Source organism: Crocodylus porosus, unplaced genomic scaffold, assembly GCF_001723895.1.
Source record: "Crocodylus porosus isolate Cpor-Errol unplaced genomic scaffold, CroPor_comp1, whole genome shotgun sequence".
Lineage (NCBI taxonomy): Eukaryota > Metazoa > Chordata > Crocodylia > Crocodylidae > Crocodylus > Crocodylus porosus.
The window spans coordinates 179,723,986-179,745,482 of NW_017728886.1; the positions used below are offsets into that span (position 1 = coordinate 179,723,986).

The 21,497-nt window shown below is 41.4% G+C and overlaps 1 protein-coding gene across 3 annotated transcripts in view; it reads left to right on the plus strand.

The window, feature by feature from the left end:
- PIEZO2 (piezo type mechanosensitive ion channel component 2) overlaps positions 1 to 21,497 on the plus strand; it is a 498,844-nt gene that overhangs the window by 456,738 nt on the left and 20,609 nt on the right. For 2 of the 3 annotated variants that reach the window (XM_019545872.1, XM_019545881.1), the window contains 10 exons: positions 4,208 to 4,375; positions 5,729 to 6,118; positions 7,494 to 7,752; positions 8,343 to 8,525; positions 9,700 to 9,952; positions 11,628 to 11,760; positions 12,547 to 12,694; positions 12,806 to 13,020; positions 15,458 to 15,616; positions 16,794 to 16,941. In XM_019545872.1, the coding sequence (XP_019401417.1) occupies positions 4,208 to 4,375; positions 5,729 to 6,118; positions 7,494 to 7,752; positions 8,343 to 8,525; positions 9,700 to 9,952; positions 11,628 to 11,760; positions 12,547 to 12,694; positions 12,806 to 13,020; positions 15,458 to 15,616; positions 16,794 to 16,941 (2,056 nt within the window). The remainder of the gene's footprint in view (positions 1 to 4,207; positions 4,376 to 5,728; positions 6,119 to 7,493; positions 7,753 to 8,342; positions 8,526 to 9,699; positions 9,953 to 11,627; positions 11,761 to 12,546; positions 12,695 to 12,805; positions 13,021 to 15,457; positions 15,617 to 16,793; positions 16,942 to 21,497) is intronic. The other variant, XM_019545888.1, reaches the window with a different exon arrangement.

Genomic DNA, 21,497 nt, shown 5'->3' on the forward strand with positions numbered 1-21,497 from the left:
CTGTGTATGAGATGGAAAAGATCAGGGCTGGATGTTATCATCTTCTACACAGCACCTCAGGCATTCCTCAGTCATTAGGTCAGCATTTACTATAGCTAAGTAAAAAGATGGGTAGGTCTCTCTTGTGTGCTCTAAGCTCATTTCCTAAAGGAGGTTTCCACAGTTTATTGCAGGATTAGGAACACCACAAGGAGCCACCATTATTACTTAAACATCTTTGCAAATCCTGGAAAGTATGTAGTTTTAAAACTGAACTTTCATAGTCATCAGTAGGAAGATTGTTCCCACCATAAGAGAACAGTTCTTTGGAAATTCTAAGAATCTTCCAAAGTATTCTATGCCGCTTTTCTTACATAGGAAAAAAGGTTTTTAATTACTTTCTGTCCTTTTTTCCCTCCACTCTGATTAAAACTATAATGCAGAAGTCCTAATCCAGTGTGTAATGTATCCATTTCATATAAAGATAACTTCTTGGAGAAGTTAGAATATTTGAATATTTAGAATATTACCGTGGGCTTGTGCAGTGCTGTAATTGGTGGAACAAGTTTCATGCTATATCACTTCAAAAGCTTCATACAGTGTTTCACCAAATTATGCATATGTTCCTTTGCTAATTTTTTCCTCCTACATGAAAGGGACAGTGGGCATGTCTACATGTGGGCTTTCATGCACAGTAATGTATTTTACTGCACACTAAAGCATCATTTTAAAAGCATACACTTTCGCTACTGCGCAGTAAGACAGCCTAATTAGTACGTCACATTAGAGGGCATTTTTACAAATGCTCCAAAGGGCAGGGGGTGGGGGCAGCACTTTAATTAGAGCTGCTCTCAGAACCACTCTAATTAAAGTGCTGCCGTGTCTCCTGTTTCAGCATCCCCACACTTGAAAATAGTGCTTGGGGCACTAGTACTAAAGTTTGTTCAACAAGTGTTAGTTCAAGCACCCCCACCACCATTTTTAAGTGTGAGGATACTGATACACAAGATGCAGGAGGCTGCTGGGGCATGGAAATTGCCATGATCCAGCAGACTCGGTTAATCAAGTCTGCTCTAACGCACTGGAATTCCAGCATGTTAGAGCAGCCTTGGCGCTCATGTATAGGCACCCAGAGGTGCATTAGGAAATGCACATTAATGAATGTTGAGACATACCCAGTGTCCTCTATGTTTAAGTTGGTCTGATCTTTAGCTAGTCCTGGTCAGATACTTTACATACTATGTAGTTAATAAATCCTATTTTATGGACTTTACTAAGTATGTATGTGGTTGATCTTGTTTAGCGCATAGATACTTCTAACTGAACTGAAAGCCCTTGGATCCTACAGTTTTTAGTTAGGCAAGTGACCAGGGGTGATTTGTGTATTTTTTGGACAAGGAAACTCAGCAGGTATACTTTAAAGTATCATGCACTAAAACGTCTGGCTGTTTGTTATAGAAGTCCTGTATTAATTAACATTATTGTTTTCATTATTTTTAATCTGTTTTACATATTTGGCATTCTTCCAGACAGAAATGTTAGTTGATAGCATTGAAACTACTGAATACAAACTTAGCAAGACATATGCAGTGAAACATAAACAGACATTTTTTGCCACATTATACAACCGGTTCTTTAATGTACCCAACAAAAGAGATTTGAAGCCAGCATCACAATTAGCTTATTGTTATTGTCTCCAGTTAACTGATGAACTGCTTAGAAGAACCAAATAGCTCAGAAGTTTGGTAAAAGGACTAGACAAGTATACACACCACAAAGGAATAGACAGCAAAACCCTAGCCTCATCAAATGCAACCTCCTTTAGAGTTGAGATTTTACCTCTTGTGTCCTAGATTATATGCTCCTCACCATCCCAGATTCACCAAATTCTGCAGTATATTTCTGAGCCTACAGGCATAATCCTGTGCAGCTCTTAAAATCTGGAAGGATCCTGATTAGCTGCTAAATATATTTTCTTTTGATGACTTCTCTGTTCTTGCTTTAAACACCTATTTAACCAACTTACTACAGCACCTAACTGTAGAATAAATTTCACACACTGTAATCAGTAGATGTTTTGCCATTGATTTTAAGAGTTGGATCAAGTCTTTCTGGTGGAAAGAGCATTTGAGGAAAAATTAAATACATTATTTTTTTCATTAAAAGAGTCCAAGTGGTATATTTAACCTTGATATTAAAAGGGAATAAGAATCTAACATGCTTTGTCACTTTTGAAAATCCCACTACCATGTTCCTCTATTGCAATGCCAAAGAACTCATTGAAAGAATTGTGGTGGAGAGCAATTCCAATAGATCTATGCAGGCAGTGGTCTTAATCCTGCACCCACTGAAGCCAATGGGAAAATTCCCTCAGACTATAAGGTTGTATCGCAGACACTGACCTCCCTCTACTTGGTGGAACAGCCTTAGATACCAGTAAAGAATCATTCTTTGCTTTCGCAGGATTCCACAGCACATGACTAGCCCTCTCCCTCTGCATCCATATGTGTGCCTATGTCCATAGGGTAGTGAGGAATATCTGCAGGCAGGACCCAAAGAGGTGGAGGACTTTCAGCTATTCTAATGCAGTTTGGAGTTAATTCAAACTATTTGGCCAGGTACAGATATGATTACGTCATAGAAGACTGCTCCATAAAATCCCAAACGGGATGAACGTATAAATGCAGTGAACCCTATCACTGAGAATGTTGTGCCTTTCCTGGGCGTAACTGTCTGTGCATATGCTAACAGTAATTACAAAAACAGCATATTTTACAGTATGCCAGATATTCAGAGGATAGCAATAGCAATCTGCTCAGTCACCTCTGCAGAAGGTTTCTCTTTGCCTGTATCTGTTTTATCCAAAGTGAGTCAGCCCTGTCTGGCTATGAATATATGGATCCCAATTCTTCTTCCCCCCCCCCAAATTAGCAGTGATTTCTGCCCTTTTCTTCTTATGGCCAAGTCACAATCTTTTCATTTTATCGAGGAGGTTTTCCCTTTTCCCTAGGTTGTTGAAATCAAGGTCACTTAGACGATATAGTGAGTTCCCTTCTTTGTTCAGTTCTTTGCCTTTTCAAAATGTGCACAGCCAAAATGCCTTGGAATTAAAAAGAAGAGTGGAGTCCAAATCCTATAATTTTAGGCATTTTCTTTTCTTATGTATCTGAGAGAATCAGAGAGGTGACTGCATGATTTGAAATATAAAACAGTTCCCTGTTCTTCAGTGAATTTTATATCAAAATACATTTTGGTTACCTGCCATATGTCATTGATAGATTTGCTTCCTTTCCATTGCTATTTTACATGTTTGTATTTATAAAAGTGTTGTCTTTCTTACAGTTTATTTTTTTCCTTCTCATTTTACCTAATAATAGCATAATCCCAAACATGATATATGCCTCTGTTGTCCCACAGTACTGACAAGTGAAAGGAGATAAGGGTTTTAATCAATATATCTTTTCCTTGGTATCATATATGTTACACATTTGGAAATAATGATAAAAAATCATTTAAAAAAAAGCTTGATGTAAATGGCATCTCCTTACAAGAATCAATAATTGCCATCACAGCCGCATATTAAATACAAAATGTAAAACAATCTCATATAATGCAGGTTGTGTTTGGCATGTGTCAAATGAGTACTGGTTAAGTGACATATCCGTTTTGGTTCTTAAATTTGGAAAGAGATTTAATCAGTGTAAGAAAACTATTTTTCTATTTTTAGAATATGAACTTATTTAATTTTAAAGGGCCTTTAGGAAATTAGCCTGTGTTTTATAAAAGAATTCAGCACAGTCCATTATTAATAAATACAAGTTGTGCAGAGATAAGGTTCTGAAATAGTTTCATTGCATTTGGGAATTTCTACAAAAGCAAAACAAAATGTGGATAAAACAAAACAAAAAAGTAAAACCCCACAGTTACGCAAATGCGTACATCCAGCCAATATGTAAAGCTTTGATGCTCTATTGTTCCCTAATTCTCTATGAACAGTTGGATACTTTTTATGATTACTAGTTATAGTTCCTATATTGTTTTAAGCTGCACTTTCTGTGCACAAGTATTTGTTTATGTAGTGGCTCTAAACAGGTCCTTATCTTCTCTCTGAACCTTTCACCTTTGTGTCTGTGTTTTGCTGCATGGCGAGCACATTCATTTACTGTACCATGTATGTAGTAACGTCACTAGTATTTAACACTGTCTTTATAACTGTTTGCGCTGCTAGCTGCTACACTGAAGCAACCATGCTGTTCTCAAGGCAGTCAACCCTTGATGATTTAGATGGACCAGACACTGTTCCTAAAACAAGTGAGCGCGCTCGACCTAGGCTTCGTAAAATGCACAGCATGGATATGTCCTCTTCATCAGCTGACAGTGGCAGTATAGTGTCAAGGTGCTTAACTCATGCATGCTTTGTTCACTCATTTACCCTGACCATTATATATTTTGCAGTGTATATTTTTGCAGATATAAGTATTTAAATTATTTGCATGCTTGATGGAAGCTTTACTCCCTTGTGTTGTGGCAAGACTTTTAGGTTCAAAATAGTGTCAAACCAATAATCATTTGTTGATTGCTTTAAAAAAACAAACAGAATACCCTCTTCTCTTACTCTTTACAGCCTGTTCCATCATTTTGAACTGGATGCCTAAAGTCAGGCTCCTAAACCCACTTTTAGTCACCTGAATAATAATAGCCAGATTTTCAAAGGTGTTGAACCCACAGCTGCTCCCATTGGCATCAACATAATTTGTGGGAGTTTCATTTTTCAGATGATCAGACAACCTCTATACAGGCATGGGAATCTAACTTTAGGAACCATGACATAGAAACTTTGGCTCTGCTCTTTTAGCAAGAATGAGGGAAGGGAGTGGAAAGAGTGAAAAATTAGGGATTAGGAGAAATAAAAACATCAGCAAAAAAAGTCCAGAAGGAAAACAAGGATAGAGTATTTGAGGAGGTGGCCAAAAGAGAAACAAAATAGTAGAAGGAATGATGTAGAACATGCAAAGCAGAGCAGGGATGATCAAGCAAGAGAGAAGCTGTGAAAGAGGTAAATAGATTAAAAAAAAATAAGAACAGTTGGAAAAAGAAAAGAGGTGTGCAGAAGGAAAAGGAAAAGACAGGTAAGACAAAGGACTGAAGAAGAAGAATATTACATGACCTAAAGGTAAGAAAGGTATCATAACATTCCTGTTCCCAGAACGGCCTTTAATTGGAATGGAGTTTCTCCATGTGTGCGGGTTCTCTGTCCATTATTACTGGGTTTAGAATCAGACTTGATGGATGGACTGTGTGTATCCAACTTACATTTTGATTGCTAACTGCAGCTTTAAAACTATGCAACAAAGCCACAATTGTTATAAGCATTTAATTGAAGCAGATGGATCCTTATATATAGTGTGGCATCATGCAGCACACTCAAAATAAATGCTGAAACATGTCCTGATTGTGGTTGGAATTTTTTGTTCTAAGAAAATGGGTACAAGTTCTCTCTTTGTCAGCACCAGTTTGTCCTGACTTGCTTTGGAGCCATATTGAATCACTGAAAATTCAACAAGCAATCACTCAGGGCTCAGATGGAACAGATGGCTCTGTATGTGTGAAGGGGAGACGATGGTGATACATTTTCTGCCAAATGCAATGCATTTTGAGGGTTTAGGAGTGGACTGATGTTGCTAATATTTTTAGCAGAATTTAACAAAAAATTTCTGAGGAAAAATTCTGTTCCTGTTATTCCTGACAGTGAGCCTACCCAGGTCACCATGCTGTATTCCCGTCAGGGGACAACAGAAACTATTGAAGAAGTGGAAGGGGAGCATGAGGATGATGGGGCACGTTTGGCATCAAGGCAAGAGGAGGAGACAGAAGATTACGGCATGGATTCAGAAGAGGTTGCATGCACTCCGGATACTGACATGCAGTTATATTCTGTTGGGGATGGCAATGCTGAAGCCCCACCTTCATATAGCAAAGCAGTCAGCTTTGAGGATATTTCAGTTGGTTCTCAAGATGACTCTGGTGGCAAGAGCCTCATGTTAGTGAGCCCAGATGAACATCCAAGTGACAAATTGAATGACACCATTCTCCCTCCACTGACTCATGAACTAACTGCCAGCGAGTTGCTTCTGAACAAGTAAGAAACTTTGAGTGTTTAATCTTTAAGTGCTTAAACTTTAAGTGAAATCTTAGTGCCAGCTTTAAGGTTTCCAAAATAGGTTAGCTACTTTTTTGTGTAATTTTTTCTCTGTAGTTGTTCCTGAGAGAGAGTTTTTTTTCCTTTTTAAAATATTACAACTGTTCTTTATAATTGTTTGGTGAGGGGCATCTTCTCCAACATTGTTTTAATTGCAGCCAGAAAATGTTTTGTTTCTAAAATTATCCCAATGAAAGTGGGAAAGACTCTTTAACATCTCTGCATTCCAAATGTAGAAATGTGGATGTCAGCTCTAGTGATGGCACAGGAAAGTTTCTTCCCAAAAATGCACTGTTTGGCTGCCATAAGGTGTATCTCTCTAAATTATTGTTTAAATGGTCATTGAAATTGTTCCCACTTTTGAAGGAGAGGCTTTCTGATAAAACTTGTAAGTCTACAGAGGAAGCATCTGCTATATTCCTTCATGAGATAGATACAGGATACTCCTCTGCTCTCCACATAGCCAGCTAATTGTGTGGGCCAGCACCTGGAGCCATAACTTTGCTTTCTCAATTTGTAATTCCAGAAGAGCAAGGAAGGAGCTCTCCCTCTGCTCCATCGAATGCAGAGTCTGAAATTCTACTTAGGCCTTATGCAGCCCATATAAGATAAGATTACACCAAACAGGGCTGTAAGGCTCCTGTAGATGTCATCTCCTGTAGAAGTGTGTCTGCCTGTGTCAAAGTAGAACCAACATGAGAAGAGGCTCCTTCTCTTGCACTATAGACAAGTGCAAGGCCCAGGCAAAATATCAAATCCCCAAAAATGTCCTTTGGCTCAGTTGAAAATAGACAGAAAAGCATCATATTGCTTGTGTAAACTGAGTGTTTTTTCTTTTAGGCTTCTTCATTGGGGGTGTGCAAAATGAGCCGTATTCGATTCAGATTCAAATTCGGCCTGAATTGGGGATAGTGATTCAATTAGTTGATCTGGATCACTGTTCCCGATTTGATTCAGCCAAATCCAAATCTGAAGATTCAATGCTGATTTGGAGAATCAGTGATTTGGCCATAGCTACAGCTTTAAATGTTTTTTCTGCATACCTCAAGGTACCAGATGTGGCTTCTGGTCCACTTCTGGATCTGCTGGGGAGTGCATGGGGTCACTTCCTATTGGTTTGCTTTAATTGTCACTGAATTCTAATGTTACATGATGTTTGCATCAAACAAGATTGCTGATAATTGGTTTTTTATTTATATTTATAGACTCTCCAACAGAATTTGGCCCTATTTTTAAAAGGGAAAACAGTACTAATTAAAAATGATATTGCACATATTTTATTTTCATGTCATTTATGGAACTGTTCTTCTTACAGGATGTTTCATGATGAAGAACTGGAGGAGTCAGAGAAATTCTATGTTGATCAGCCTCGGATATTGCTCCTCATTTATGCCCTGTACAATACGTTGGTGGCCCGGTCAGAAATGGTGTGCTATTTTGTGATTATCCTTAATCACATGATCTCTGCTTCTATGATAACTCTTGTGCTTCCCATACTTATATTTCTTTGGGCCATGCTGTCTGTCCCCAGGCCTAGCAAGCGTTTCTGGATGACTGCTATTGTCTACACTGAGGTATGTGATAATTTTTACGTCCTTATTTGTTAGGAGCAAATAACACATACTGTTGCAAAGAAAAGAGTAGCAGGCCCTTCGTGGCATGTCTCTTGGCTGTTCCTGTACATCACCCAATATGGTGGTGCACTACATCTTTGGTCATTAACTTAATGTAAATATTTACTAAAAATAAAACCATTGGACATTTGTAGTATGTATGAGAGCATCTTATGGGAGTATTTTTCCCCTGCATTTATCTGATGTCTTTGTTGTCACCTAAAGAAGTTGATGAAAAAAGTACCGTTTACTAATAGCTACCACCTAGCTATTACCACTCAGAAGCCTGCACTCACCATCTGTTATAAAGAGATAACCATGGTACCTGTTGAGTGGTACCTGGTGATAATTGCAATTTATTTAATGACTACCCCTCTTATTAAAAATATATGAAAATGTAGTTATTACTGATGCATAACAACAAAAGTACTAATAAGCCTTGTTATAAAATTCATGAAGTAGTTGCATATTTTTTATATTACTGACAAGAATCCAATCCTGTCAGATGGTAATGTTTGGATAACTGTTCCCCATACATTGTTTCATTATAGGTGGCTATTGTTATCAAGTATTTCTTTCAGTTTGGCTTCTTTCCTTGGAATAAACATGTGGAGTATACCAAAGATAAACCTTACCACCCTCCCAATATTATTGGTATTGAGAAGAAAGAGGGTTATGTGCACTATGATCTTGTTCAGCTCCTTGCTTTGTTCTTCCATCGATCCATTTTAAAGGTAATGTAAGTTAAAATGCATATATTTGTTTAATTTCATGGTAATTCCTAGACTCATCATCACAATGCTGTAAAGTAACATTTCTATCACATTTTTACAAATAGGAAGGTGAAGAACAAGGAGGCTGTGTATCATACAAGATGTCTGTGGCACAAGTTAAGATACATTCCAGCTCTCATCCCTACTCCAAAGGGCCATTCTTCCTCTCTGTCCTTTGCTAGTCAGGGTCTTGAAAGATGTATTTATTCTTTGCCAAGTTAATGTTACATTATATTAATCTCTGCTCTTCAAAAAGTGTATTTGTCATTTAAATTGTAAAGACTTCATTTCTTAAGTAAATGTGTTTCTTCAAACTATAATTAAAGTCATGCCATCTCAGCAAAGAGGCAGGTTCTCATGGGTTCGTGGTATGCTTTGCAGACAGTCTTACCACAATAGTGGGCATTGTGCCCACTGCACACATTTGGGTCCATGGAATTACTGAGGAATTCATTATCACTCTGCAATCGTTTAGTCTGGTAATACAGCCATGTGATAATCATGAAGCACGGTTGTGTGATAAGTGAGTGTGTCACTTGAGAGTTGTACTCCAAGCTTTTCTGTTTGAGCTGCTTAGCCTATATTGCTGTCTTTTATCTTCAACCATTTAAATTACATTTATGTTCATAACCTATCTATCTTTTTTTTCTCAAAATGGCATGACAGTGAACAGTGATTCAAGGCATGGTGCTGAAGTGAACCAAAAGAAAAATCCTTTGTGTGACATGTTTTGATCTATTATATCCATAATTTCCCCTAATCATGGCATGAGAATAGTACTACTTTGCTGTGATAGACTGTAGAAGTCCAAAACTAGTCCTTGCAACATTGTGACGTAACAGCACTTTTCACAGAGGAACACTGGGAGCTTCATTTTCAACATTGTGTGTCCCAGAAAATGTGTCTACTTCTGTATACCTTCCAGCTATTGGTTATGTCCATTTAACTAAACAGCTCAGCCAAGCTTTGCTTTCTGTTACCAATGTAGAACTCATATATGCAGGGGATTGATGCCCTTTAAATATTACAATAGTAAGACTAATATCATTCATTCTATAGTTGGTTTTTACAGCACAGTGAATAATGCCCTAACAGAAATACAGAAACGATGTGTCCTCATTTTTTTCTTCACTAGTGCCATGGGTTATGGGATGAAGATGACCAAGTGGATAATGCCAGTAATAAAGAGGACTCAGATGACGAGCTTTCAATGACAGCAGGCAGGAGGGACTCTTCTGCTTCTTTGAAGTCCGTTAACCTTGCAGCATCTGTGGAATCTGTACATGTCCACTTCCCAGAGCAGCAGACTGCCATCAGAAGGAAAAGTTCTAGCAGCGGCTCACAACTTTCACATAGATCCAGCTTCTCCTCACACAGGTCAAAGAGAGGTGTGTGTCAGGGTAGTGTGGCACTGGAAGAGCAAATGTCTTTTCTCACTGGATGGTTCTGTAGAAACTTTGGGTGTTGTTATAATGAAATGGGACCAGGGCCAAATTCAAATTGCCTCATTGTGCATAACAAGGTGCCTCAAGGTACATAACAAGGACATAAGCAGGAGTTGGATACCTGGGTGGAAACAGATGTTGCCTTTGTGCATCCATAAAATGTGTATGGTAGCATAACAGCCAAGTCATAGAGTCAGTGGACCAGAAGAAAACTGTAAGATCATCGAGTCTGGTCCCCTGCCGTAGGCAGGTTAAAGAGTTCAAACTAGCTCAACGAGGTGCTTCTCCCACCTCCTTTTGAACACCTCCAAGGATGGTGACTGCATCACCTCTGCTAGGAGTATGTTCCAGATTCTAGTTACCCTTATGGAGAAGAAGTTCTTCCTTATGTCCAACCTAAATCTTCCATCTATTAGTTTGTGACCATTGGTCCTCATCCTTCCAAGGGGTGCCTTCCTGAAAAGTTGCTCCCCCAGATCCTGGTGTTCCCAGAACCATGTAGCACCCTAAATGTCTAAACTTTGTGTCCATGACATAGATGGTATCAATCTATCACCTTATTGCAGCAGACATCTGTTAGATTTATGGCAGAAGAGTGCTCTACAGCAGCCCCAGGTAGGCACTCCTGAGCTTTCATGCCCCAGGAATGAGATCCAGCCCCTGAAGTCCCAGGAACAATTGCCTGGATTCCCCTATTTGCGATTCCCCAGGTGCTTGTTGACACTCTGGTATAGTCCTGGGGCTGGGAAAGTTGGCACAGCTGATGCACTTCATTTGCTGATCTCTATTTCTAGTCCCCGAGTCCAAGGGAAAGTTTCAAATTGGCCTGTGCCAGCACCCTAAAAACTCACTGTGCCTTTTCATGCAGTATTTTCCTCCACTTTGGAGTTCATTGCCTTTGCTCAGGTTCATGTGCATCTCATTCCCACCTGAGGTCCTTTGCAATTAAATTTGCTCATTGAAAGTTCACATACTCCACCTGCAGCCTCCAAAAGGTCTCAGCCATTAGGTGAACAGGAGCCATACAACTCACATTGACAGTACTGAACAAGTGATCGTTGGACTGAATTCAGTAATCTTTTCCCCACTAGCTCAGTTGTTAAACCTTTTGCCCAGGATTCTAGTCCCACTTGATCATGAAAAGATTTGAATTCATATCACCAGCTTTCCAGGAGAGGGCTCCAACACCAGGCTGTGGAATACAAAGATGGGAGCACTCTGTACTCCTCCTTTTAAAACTGGGGACCTGGGGCAACAAGAGTGTAAGAATGGAAGAACGAACAGAAGGGAGCCTGACTCAGTAATTACACTCCCTGGGGAAGAGGGAAGTCTGGGTTCTGGTCTCTGCTATCAGGAAGATTCTGTTTATTAATGAATAGCCATCAGATTTAAATTGCAGAAACATTGCTGGAAAGTTGGGTCAAAGGCTTTGCGTCAGCATATGGTTACATCTGTATTAGACCCTCCCAGAGCATAAGGCTTTGTTTCAGAATCTGTCTTAATGGCTTATTTACAAGAGTGATGGTCTGTTTTTTAATTGCTCATTATATTTTTATCTAAACTGTGTTTCTAATGAAAACATTCTGCTTTCTTTTTCTTCCTCCACCCTACTTTCCAGGAAGCACCAGTACCCGAAACAGCAGTCAGAAAGGAAGCAGTGTTTTAAGCATCAAGCAAAAATCTAGAAAAGAGCTCCTTATGGAAAAGTTTCGAGAACAAATGATCAAAGCCAAGGCATTTACCATTAAAAAGTGAGCAGGATGAGGCTTTTGTTTGCTATTTAGGGAGGTGGATATTTAGATTGTGGATGGAGAAGACTGAAATAGTAAAATAACTGTTTAACTAACTGAAAGATACTACTATAACTAAAATCACTTCTAAAAATATACTCCATGTTGTGGTAGCATTGGGATGATGTTGCAGTTGTCAAGGTTCAGGAAAAAATGTGAGAAACAAGGATATTTGTGGGTGATATTATTTATTTATAAAAGATATCAATGACAACAAACCCTGGCTTCTTATAAAAATATACATAATTTAGGGGGCTGGATATCTGTCTTGTGGCAACTATCGATCCTCCTGGATTGTGGTGTATGCATGAAGGCGCTCTCAGCACTGCGATGCATATGCCTGGGCAGGAATTTTTTGGAAGAGTGGAAGTTGCCCAGACCTTCCAGCCTCCCTTTAGACTACTGAGGCAAAATCCAAAGACCAGACCGAGTCCAGATGTTTGGTGCCTCCATGGGACAGCTCTATAGATTGTTCAGATGCAGATGATTTCCACCTGGTTTCACCTACTCGGAATTAAACAAGTTAGTAGCGACTAAAAGCTCCCTGTGAAATAAGTTGATAGACTTAGGGTATTTTTGAGAGACAAGGGTTTGTAGAACACTGTAGGCACAACCAACACAATTGGTAGTGATAGTGAAAGACATAAATCTACACATAAATGATGTCAGACTCTTCCTTTCATAAATGTAATGGCATTGTTCTCAAAGTATTTCTCCTAAACCAGACTGTGATTTATGATGTTTCAGGACTCTTCAGGTGTACATTCCCATCAGACAATTTTTCTACAATCTCATTCACCCAGACTACAGTGCTGTTACTGACGTTTATGTGCTGATGTTCCTCGCAGACACTGTGGACTTCATTATCATTGTGTTTGGATTCTGGGCCTTTGGGGTATGTCATGAGAGGTTTGATCTGTAAATCCTGTCAGAATCTTTATGTTATTTGTGAAATACCTTGGGGAACTGGCCCTTTCTAAATAACTGTATCTGCTTTCTTTCCTAGAAACATTCTGCAGCAGCTGATATCACTTCATCATTATCAGAGGACCAGGTACCAGAGGCATTTTTAGTGATGGTGCTCATTCAGTTTGGGACCATGGTGGTAGACCGAGCACTGTATCTCAGAAAGACAGTCATGGGAAAAGTCATCTTCCAGGTCATCCTTGTTTTTGGGATACACTTCTGGATGTTCTTTATCTTGCCCGGAGTGACAGAGAGGTAAATCTCTAGAAATAACAAAAAGAGAGTTAAATGGATCATTTTCAAATTTAATCCTCGTTTCATTTGAGTATGGTGTAGCCAAAAACTCTTAAGTCATAAATAGATTTCTTCCTGCTTTCATTAATAAGCAGGTTACATAGATGCCTTTACAGAACAATAGCGTTGGCAATATGTGACTGTTTGAGTGGGGGAAAACTGAATTAAAACAAATATATTGAAATAGTATGTATTTAAACTCCCGTAAAGGCAAAATGTAACGATGCTTTCATTATGAATATCTGAAGAACTAAATTAAATGGAGAAATCTAGCCAGTCAAAGCTGATATACAGCAAACTCACAGGCGCCCCATGTTTTAATGAACACTTCCTAACACCCACCGAATTCACAGCTGCCCCATCTACTCCATCACCATGTAATCATAATTACATAGTTCCACTGCAGATGACCTCATACAGTTGCTGAGTAATAGGTCATAGCTAGTCCTATCAAATAATAAAATATATATTTTCAAACTTTAAGTTCCAAGTGAGTTGCATCATGTCTTGTAGTGCCAAACTAGTTTACTGGCAAGAACAAAATAGGTGTTTAAGATATGAATAATACAAACAATGAAATAGGAAACATAGAAAGGTTATCTTTGCACTTTAAAATTGTCTTTGAATGTACTTATTGTATTTTTCCCCCATGTAATAGTAGTACAGCCATGCATGAATAAAATGAGTATTGTCCAAATGATTTCTTGTCTCAAAAGATACTGGACCTTGGGAACTGAAATGAAAGTTTGGAACTGCTGATTTAATGTGGTTGTTTATAAGAAAAAGCAACAAAATCTTTTGGACCTTTACCCTGCCCTTATGAAATATTTATCTCATACTCTCTTCATGCATCTATAAATAACACCTGTCAGGGTCAATTTAAATCAAGCTGATTTCCATAAGCCCAGGAAAGTTCCTTAACTACAATAGTTGTTTTGCAAAACAATCACATTGAATACATTGTTTTATATCTGGCTGTCAAATGCTGTTCTTAGCAAGCATCACAAAAATGCTTAAAAATATCCTATGAGGGACCATTCCACCTCTTTCTGTGCCACATATTTCTTTAAATCAAATGCTTTGTAGCTGTAATATACAAGAGCAGCTAGAGTGAATATTCTTGCAATTTCAGGTGACTGGACTCAGTGACCTGGCAGGTCCCTTGTGGTGGGTCAAGTACTCGCAGGATGATTGGCACCATTAACACAACTCTGTGGGACTTTTACATTTCTTGTAACTATGTGTACATGGTAGAATAGCAATACTTTCCCATACAGGTTTTCCTCTAGAGCTGGGTGATGCAAGCAAAGAGCCCTGAGGCCAGGGTGGATAAAAATCAATTTTTTTTTTTTTAATAAAAGGGTTTGTTTTATTTAAATCAGATTTTTAAATTTAATTATATTTTTGTTAAGATGTTTTTAAAAAATAAACCTATATAAAGATCATTTTAATTTAAGATATGTTGGAGCTCAAATATATCATCATGGAGTCGGGATTATTACTTCTAATTATATACTATTTGAGACAGCATATTCATCTAACTTAGAAAAGTTTTATCAATAGGTCACAACAGGCCATGGACTATATTAGTGCCCCATTCTTATGGGGTTCCCAGAGAATTCTCTATAAATTAGTAAAGATTAAAGAAAACCACTCTACTCAATGTGACTCAGTGCTCAGTTCATAAGATCCCATTAAGCATCTCTGTGATGCTTAGTTTCAGTTCTCAAATTGTGGATTTGTGTCTACAGAGATAACGTCCATGTTTACAGCAGTATATGGAGATGAGAGATAGCAGACCTAATTACCTACCCATCAGCCTTCTTGTCTCTCTGCAAGTTTGTGTACACAAAATCAAGCCCTTATCGTTCTCTAAAAGTGCAAAGTTTCAAGAAGTTAAATGAATAGAGGATTGTGGGGTGGGGGGAGTAGATCTGGGCAAAGAGGAAGAGTCTGGAGATAAATGCAAGGAGGGAGAGGCAATAGAAACAAAAGAGAAACATTTTGAGCAGACTGTTCCAGAAGGCTTTAGGGATAAGTTTCTAAGTATAGCCTCTCAATTGATTTGAGATCTAGTGAGGGAATAGTATGGTAGAAGGGAAAACCTATCATAACAGCAGGCTTGCCAGGCCATAAAAGAGACTCTGTTTGGGGATATTTTAATGAAAGTTATATCAAACAACAAGAATGCACTTTTTTGGTAGAAAACAATGATTAAATCAATTATTTAAATTGTGATTAAATCATGATTTAAATCAGTTTGATTTAAATCAAATCCACCCTGACTGTGCCTAATCCTGATCATAGATTTCTATAGGAGAAAAGAGCCTTTGGGGTTAAATTGGCAGCACACCGATACAAAGCTTAACAATTTATCTCTTTCACTTTTTCATTGCAGAAAATTTAGCCAAAATACTGTTGCCCAGCTCTGGTATTTTGTGAAATGTGTTTATTTTGGATTATCGGCTTATCAAATACGCTGTGGTTATCCAACCCGTGTTCTAGGCAACTTCCTCACAAAAAGTTACAACTATGTAAACCTCTTCTTATTTCAAGGGTAAGTAAATACCTACTCTCTCGTACACAAACTTGTATATATGTAATATGACGGTTGAGCGATCACCGAGATGGCTGCCTTATCCCTGACGTAGTTCTGCAGGTCATTGCAAATGTGTAATGCACAATACACTGTCATGTTTCTTGTCTATGCTGCATGTAATACAGGGAATTAAAAATACCATCTCCTTTGTATGTTCAGGAGCCTTACCTACCATGAGGCCAACTATCCATCCAGACATCATTGAAAGAAAAATACTAACCAACACATTTTAAAGCATATAAAAATACCTTAAATATTTTAAATCACAGCTGCTCAAACTCTGGCCCCCAGCTCTAGGCCATTTGGCTCACAGTGCTCCTGGCAGTTCTGGAAATTTGGGCAGTGGGGGTGCAATGACACTGCTTCCCTACTGGCAAATCTCCTGACTCATGGGAAGCTCTGGACCCTGAGTGCCAGATTCAGTATACCTGATCTAAATGTGTTGGGCCAGGCAGAGGCAGCAGCAGGGGGTGCCCCCAGGACCGAATCCCAGCGTGTGGGTTGCAGGAAGGGCAGTGCTGGGCCCTGGGACATGCTCCTGGTGGGAAGGGAGCGGGATGAAGCAGTGTTGTACTCCCAGAATAAAATCTGCAGGTGCAGGGGCTGGAAGAGAGTGGCACTGGACCCTCAGGGCCCAATCCCAGTGCACGGGACAGGAAGGGGTGGTGTCAGGCCCACGGACAGGCCCTGTGCCACTCATGTGACCCATATGGCCAAAAGGTTGAACACCACTGTTTTACATTGAAATCACTGTAAGGTCCTGTTTCTTTAGAGAACATCTGTGCCTAGAAACACAGGCCAGGAGCCCAACTTGAAAGCTAGGACTCTTCCCTTTTTAAAGTTTAAAATCCTTTTTTCATCCCTCTGAAATAGTAAGACACCAGGACTTATGCCTGTCACTAGAGCTTGATTTTAATATTGTGCCTAATACCAAAGTAGTCTTGGGCTAGGAATGTATGAGGGGTTAAGAAAACATTGGTTATGACAAAGTTGATTTTTTAAAGCACTGTGTATGAAGCTGTTTAGAGGTTAGTAATGCTAGTAGTAGCCCCAGAATATATGGTTTAGTGGTCAGAATACAAGTGAAGCAGCGAAGTGTTTGGTCATCTATTGTCATGTCTGTCTTTCCTTTCAGATTCCGCCTGGTTCCATTTTTGACTGAGCTGAGAGCAGTAATGGACTGGGTTTGGACTGACACCACTCTGAGTCTTTCCAGCTGGATCTGTGTGGAAGATATCTATGCTCATATATTCATCCTAAAGTGTTGGCGAGAGTCAGAAAAAGTAAGAAAGCTGGAAAAGTGATCTAAGCCTTTTTTCCTCCCCAACTCAGATAATTGTGGCAATAATGAAGAAAAACCTGCCAAGTTATAAGTTTAAATAAATGAAAAATACATCAGAGGGCCAAATTTCTGTAAGAGAGGTGAGGGGGCTTACTCACTAAGATGTCTGAGCAACAGTTTGCCTACATTTGCGTGTAATTACCACGAATGAAAATCAAATGGCTTGCAAGCAGCTAACCTCCTTAGTGCCTAACTGATTTTCCATTCATTTATATGAGCTCCACATATAGTCGTGGTAATTTTTGTCTGAAAATGTAGTTGTTCAATTGCACATATGCATTTCAGAGTTGGACCGAAGAATAAGTCTTGGTGGGCAAATGAATTATGATTGTTTAAAACAACTAGGTGAGCAGCTAAGACTAAACCAGCTTAATATAAAAAACAATGCAGATGAGAATATATAGCATGTCCCTCAGGATACATCATGATGAACAGCAAAATAATTCCTGTTTAAGGCATCTATAGAAGAAATTCTCCATAATCCCTCCAGTTCAGAGGGCTTCCAAAAGTATAGAGCAGGGGTAGGCAAAGATCTTGAATCAGGGTGCTGAAAAAACAGCAATGTCTACCTTGGAAGGTGCCAGAGTGCTGGCACGCCAGAAAAACCAAACAAGGGCAGGGGGTACACAGCAGGATGCACCGCATAGTGTCTTGTTCACAATCATAAATGTGGCCTGTTTTTTATGGTACATACCAGATTTTCTAAAAATTCTAAACCTGATGACAATACATAAAACTTATGACGCTACCTTTGATCTTGTGCATTTGTTTTGGGCATGTCCCCCCACAACAGCCCCCAAGCCCTGATCATGCCCCTTTGCCCCTCACCCAAAGCCTCTACCCCCCCCAGCCCTGCCTGAGGGGGTCCCCAGCTGCCAGGGCTATGGGCCCAGGGGCCCAGGTCTGCAGCTCCCTGCCTACAACAGAAGGCAGTGGCTGCTGCTGCAGGAGCAGGAGCTGGTTCCCCCACTGCTGCTTTGGGCTTGAGTGGGGGGTGAGGCCAGCTTCTGGTGGGAGCATACACTCCCGGGTGGGCAGGGGAGACCTGTGCCCCCCCAGATCTGTGTGAGGGGCAGGGGCAGGGCAGGTGCACATTGCGGCCTTGTGTTCCCCACCATGCTGCCCTCCACACCGCCTCTGCAGAGCAGCATGTGTAACTGGGCGTGGCAGGGCACAGCAGGGAGGTGCACAAACACTGTCTGCCGCTCTGAGCTCCCCGCTGCTCCAGCCACACTACCCCTACAGGTGCGGGCAGCACTGCAGTGAGAGGCACAACCTTGCACCCCCAGCCCTGCTGCCCTCCCCCGGGTCCTCCGGAGTGCAGGTGTGTGACCCAGAGCATCAGCGCACAGAGGGGCTGAGGGAAGCTGCCTGCCACGGCAAGCTCCCCACTGCCCTGGTCACATTTCCCTGTGTGCACGGGAGCAGTGCAGGCAGCAGCACAGGGTTGTGCCCCTTGCTGCTGCCCCCACCTGCAGGGGAAGTGTTACCAGGGCAGTGGGGCACTCAGAGCAGCAGGCAGTTTTCGTGTGCCTCCCCACTGTGCCCTGCCGCGCTGGGTCCCACACACTGCTCAGCAAAGGCAGCAGGGAGGGCAATGCGGTGGGGAGCCTCGCCAGCATCTGCTGCCTGCCCAGGGCCAAGGCCGGAGCTGGGGCAGAGTGGCAGCAACTGTTTGCAGCTTCCCAGCTGCAGCTGGCCCAGCCCCGGGGGTCACTGCTGCCAGCCATGGTACCCAGGCTGCTTGCAGCAGGGCTTGCAGCCTCCCAGCCACCTGCTGGGAGCAGCCCGGGCCCTGTGGCTGGCAGCTGCTGCCTAGAGCCGAAGTTGTTGGTGGTGTGCCAAGCAAAGTGGCTTCATGTGCCATTCTTGGCACATGTGCCAGGGGTTCCTGACCCCTGGTATAGAGCATAGCTATGAGGCATGAGTTTCATAGACAGTATCTTTTAGGTAGACCACGGCAACACTCGGTTATACCTCAGAAGCTCATTTGCAAGTCTTATGCACACATGGACTGGTGAAGAGAGGAGAATTCTGACTCAATTTCTGTAGACTGCTCTACAGATCTAATGTCTGATATCAGGTGCATCCAGTGTAGGCACAGTTGGGTAAAACCATGATTCCTGGTGGTGTTCCCAAGTCACCTATGAGGCACTACAAACATGATCTTATTCTCTGGGGCACACATCAAGATGGCAGGAATGCTTCTTGTTGGCACTCCCACACTACACTGAGAATGGGTATTGATGAGGCCATTGTACCCTTGGTAAAAATAGCATCCTTATGTTTTATTTTGCCAAGTTTAAAATGAAATGAAGCATTAGTTTAAGAATGCAGAATGGCCTAAATATTCAGAAATTGTACATTTGCAGTAAAATGGCAATATACTTTAGTATTGTTGGTATATTTCTAGTTTTCTTATAATTCTTCCCCTTAAATCTACAGGATGTCAAGGTATGTCACTCAAATTAATTTCTTTTTATAGAAATCCACAAAAACCTAATGTTTAGGTTTTTAGGTTAATTATATACCTATGATGAATTGAACAGTATCAAAACATAATCCAGTTCCAGAGTCACTATCCCTGTTGCTGTTTCTATAGTAGCATCAGTCTGTATTGTTATGTAGTATAATTTTGGGATAAGCAAGTTTCCAAGTCCATGTGTGCTAGTACTATATATTGCCATGCTTTTGGGTGGACTCTTGCATTCATATCACAGGAACCTGTCTGTTAAGACTAGTACAACTACCAGTAACTTTATCAGGATATTTCAAGGGAACTTTGGTGCTTTATCTATCACTTTCATTCATTCTCCTGAGGATTTTGGCTGTTAGTCTCTCTGAGCTACTCTGGAACTGCATCAGGGCTAGGTACAGACACTTGAGTTTAAATCGGGTTCAAAAAAGGCCATCCGACTTAAACTTAGCTCATCCCGGTGCCAACCTTACACTCTCAGTGACCAGCAATCAGTATAAACCTATAACTCTACAGAAATTCCATGCACACAAAAGAGTCTAAAAATTTCAGAATCCAAATTAAGATAAATCTAGATCTATGTAGTATCAAACTTTTTTGATTTAGGTCAAAACAGTGCATGTGACTTCTGTATACTTTCCCTGCGCAGCCCCAGCGCTGGGAAAATCCAGCCACTGGCCCCAGCCCTGGGGCTGCTGTTTTCACGCCCACCCCAGCACAGGGCTATTTTTTGACCATGCCCCCCTGGCCCCTTGCTGCCTCCCCTGCAGACAGCTTTTTTTTTTTCCCCCCCCCACTGGTCCTGGAAGCACTGGAATACCAGGTCAATGCATGGAGTGGATGGAGCAAGCTCCAGTTCCACCACCCAACACCAAAAAGAATCTGCTCAATATAGACCTCCAGTGGAGGACATATGCTTATCATAAGGATACGTTAGTACAGCCCATCTGAATCTGGCCTGTATTGGGCAAGCTACAAAAACAGAGTAGTGCAACCCATCTGAAACAGACAGCTAGTCCTCTCAATCCCGATCCCACAACCCACTCCAGGTGCAGCCACTTTTATCAGCATTTGCTGGAGCCCTCCTCCCTCCCCAGCAAGTAAGTTCTGGTGGGGGGAGGGGGCAGAGTGATGGAGGTGTAGGTGTGCAGTGCAGGGGGGACAGGGGGTTAACAGTAGCCCCCCAAGGATTCTGCAAGCCTCTTGATCCTTGCAAATGCTCCTGGATCCCAGCAAAATCCTGTGGGTTGTGCCTCTGCCCTCCCCACCTACATGGCATGCTTACCCCCCACCCTCCGCTCCACAGGGTCACGCCTGTCCCTTCCATCCCACCCTCATGTCACACACCTTCCCCACCCCTCATGAGTTGAGCCTCCCCTTCATCCCCTGGCAGACTCCAAATCTCCTCCAGCCTGCTGTATCCCCAATCCCAGGCTAACCCCCGCATCCTAGTTTCATAGTTTCTAGGGTCAGAAGGGACCTGAGCAGATCATTGAGTCCGACCCCCTGCCATGGCAGGAAAGAGTACTGGGGTCAAACGAACCTGGCAAGGTGTTTGTCTAGCCTCCTCTTAAAGACCCCCAGGGTAGGAGCCAGCACCACTTCGCTTGGAAGTTGGTTCTAGATCCTAGCTGCCCTAACAGCGAACTAGCACCTCCTGATATCTAGCCTGAATCTACCCTCTGCCAGCTTGTGACCATTATTCCTGGTCACTCCTGGTAGTGCATGGGGGAACAGGGACTTCCCCAATTCCTGCTGGTCCCCTCTGACTAGTTTGTAACAGGCCACTCTCACACCCCCTCAGCCTTCTCTTGTGGAGGCTGAACAGGTTCAGGTCCCGTAGCCTCTCCTTGTAGGGACTGCCCTGCTGCCCCCTGATCATGCAAGTGGCCCTCCTCTGGCCCCTCTCCATGTTGTCCACATCCCTCCTGAAGTGCGGTGCCCAGAACTGGACACAATATTCCAACTGCAGCCTGACCAGTGCCGCATAGAGGGGGAGTATCACCTTCTTAGACCTGCTC